General features: G+C 65.0%; 1 protein-coding gene across 1 annotated transcript; it reads right to left on the reverse strand.

Moving 5' to 3' along the window:
- Positions 1-1,541: 1,541 nt before the first annotated feature.
- EMIHUDRAFT_122424 (hypothetical protein) lies at positions 1,542-2,026 on the reverse strand (the record flags this gene model as incomplete). Its single annotated transcript, XM_005789581.1, has 1 exon — positions 1,542-2,026. A coding segment is annotated over one exon (485 nt), but the record flags the coding sequence as incomplete, so codon positions are not given.
- Positions 2,027-2,087: the final 61 nt, after the last annotated feature.

The following is a 2,087-nucleotide window of genomic DNA, read 5'->3' on the forward strand; positions in this document are numbered from 1 at the left end:
ATGAAAACGGGTGATGTTCCTCTTCACAGACCTTAAGGTCCGACACGTTCGGCACCGGGCACCGCCTCGAGACACACAAATCACAGATCGAACACACAAGAGAGCGCCCGCCGCGCGGCGAAATCGTCATGTCGCTGCGGCGGTTTTTGCTCCTCGCCCTCCCCTTCTTCTCCGTCGTGATCACGGACGCGGCTGAGCCCGCTGAGGAATAACAGCATGTCATGCCCGCCTTTGCTACTGCCAAAGGCCAATCGCCCCAATGAAGCACTGCAGCTAGAGACAGAAATGCATCGCGGATCCATAGCATGAGTCACCGCGCGGGCGTGTGCGCGCAGCTGCGAAGCGGCGCGTTCTTTGTTTGAGATAATGTGTGCACGCACGGTTTTCGTCTGCAGCTAGCTCCCCAACTTCTTGCACGAGGCGCGCTTGCCTACTCTTCCACTGCCTGTACACCCGCCAACGCCCGCTGCAAGTGCGCGGCGCCCCGCGGCTGCTTTTCGCACCCCCGCTGTGCGCAGCACAAGTGTTGCCGGCGCGGGATGATGTGACGGCAAGACCCTAGAGGAGCGCAGAGCCGTGTAGCGGTTCCGACGAGCTTGCCCTGCTGGTTTTGTCCGCGAAGTTCACCGCAGCAAAACTGGGCGCAGGTTTTTTGGCTTCGGTTTCGTCGCCAAGCATAGGTTTCATTTTCATAGTCGGCCGTCCTAGGACGTACGTCATTTCCGGTCTCGGTTTCGGTTTTCTCGCAATGGGAGTTAGCGCGCTCGCTCGCAGAGCGGCGCCTGCTAGCCGAGCGCGAATGCCTGGGTCGCTGAGCTCGCGCCGGTGGCCAACTGCGCCTCCGTGGCGACGCGCTCCGGCCACGAGCGACGTGCCAATATGCACTTTGAGCTCGCTTGGCAGCCGCCGAGTGCGAGAGGAATTTAAACGGCCGAGCCGGCCAGGCAGCCAGGCGACTTCCCGCACCGATCCGCGCACGTGCGGCCGCGCGTGTACGCCGCGTACACGCGCGGCCGCACATGCTCCGCCTCGACGGCCGCCTCGCGCTCGCTCGAGGTCTGCTCCGCCCGAGCAGCGAGCTCTCAGGTGCGGGCTCTCGGGGCGCCGACCAGCCAGTAGGGAGGAAGTTCGAGCGCGACCGCCGCGGAGCCAGGGCAGCGCGGCCGGGGCTGGGACCGTGAGCGGCGATCGCGCTCCGAGTCGCCCAGCGACGGCAAGGCAGGACGACGAGGCGCGACGGCCGTTGAGCGGAGGGGCGGCGTGCAAAAAGAGGCGCCTCCGGGCGCAAACTTCAGAGGGACTCTTATGAGTTATGCTTCGCAACGAAACCACTACGTGCTATGAGTTTTCACGATCAGTTTGGGTATACCCCCGAGCCAGAATTCCTGGGGTCAGTTTTGCTGCGATATCATTTCACAACGACTCTCTCGAGTCTCGACTCTGGTTGTGTGTTGTACTCGTCACTCGCGGCGTACGCGGCGTCTCGTTTCTTAGAGTTTCTTACTCAAGTCACACGGGAGATTGTTGGTTCACATTGTTTTTCAAGAGGCCGGCGGCAGTGGTCGTTGGCGTTCAGCGGCGGCGACGAGCGGCTCGAGCAGCCTGGCGGCCGTGGTGGATGTGGCTGCGCTGGCCCGGCTCAGGCTGCCGAGCCTCACCGCCAAAGCCCCCCTGGCACTTTTGCCAGAGTCTTGCCTGGCGAGCGGGTTGGCGGTGCGGCCGCCGTGGCCGCCCGCGCGCGCCCACACGACGAGCAGCACGCCGCACGCCACGGCCGCCGGCAGCGCGGCGACGGGCATGATGGCCGAGTCGGCGTGGCGCAAGCAGAGGGGCGCGATGGCGGTGCCTGTGGCGGCACCGACGAGAGGGGCGAGGCAGAGCATCGTCGCGAGCGCGTTGCTCACGCGCTGGCCGCCAATCATCTGCGAAAAGATGGCGGTGAAGGGCGCCATGAAGAGGACCTGCGCCTTCAGCCCGACGATGAGCGCGACGAGGAGGCGCCACTCGACTAGCGGCGGCCAAGTGCCTACTCCGCGCCCAAACCGTCACTCACAGCCACGCCCCACCTCCACGCCCGGAGCCCGCGG

This window comes from Emiliania huxleyi (assembly GCF_000372725.1).
Source record: "Emiliania huxleyi CCMP1516 chromosome Unknown EMIHUscaffold_1265, whole genome shotgun sequence".
Taxonomy (NCBI): domain Eukaryota; phylum Haptophyta; order Isochrysidales; family Noelaerhabdaceae; genus Emiliania; species Emiliania huxleyi.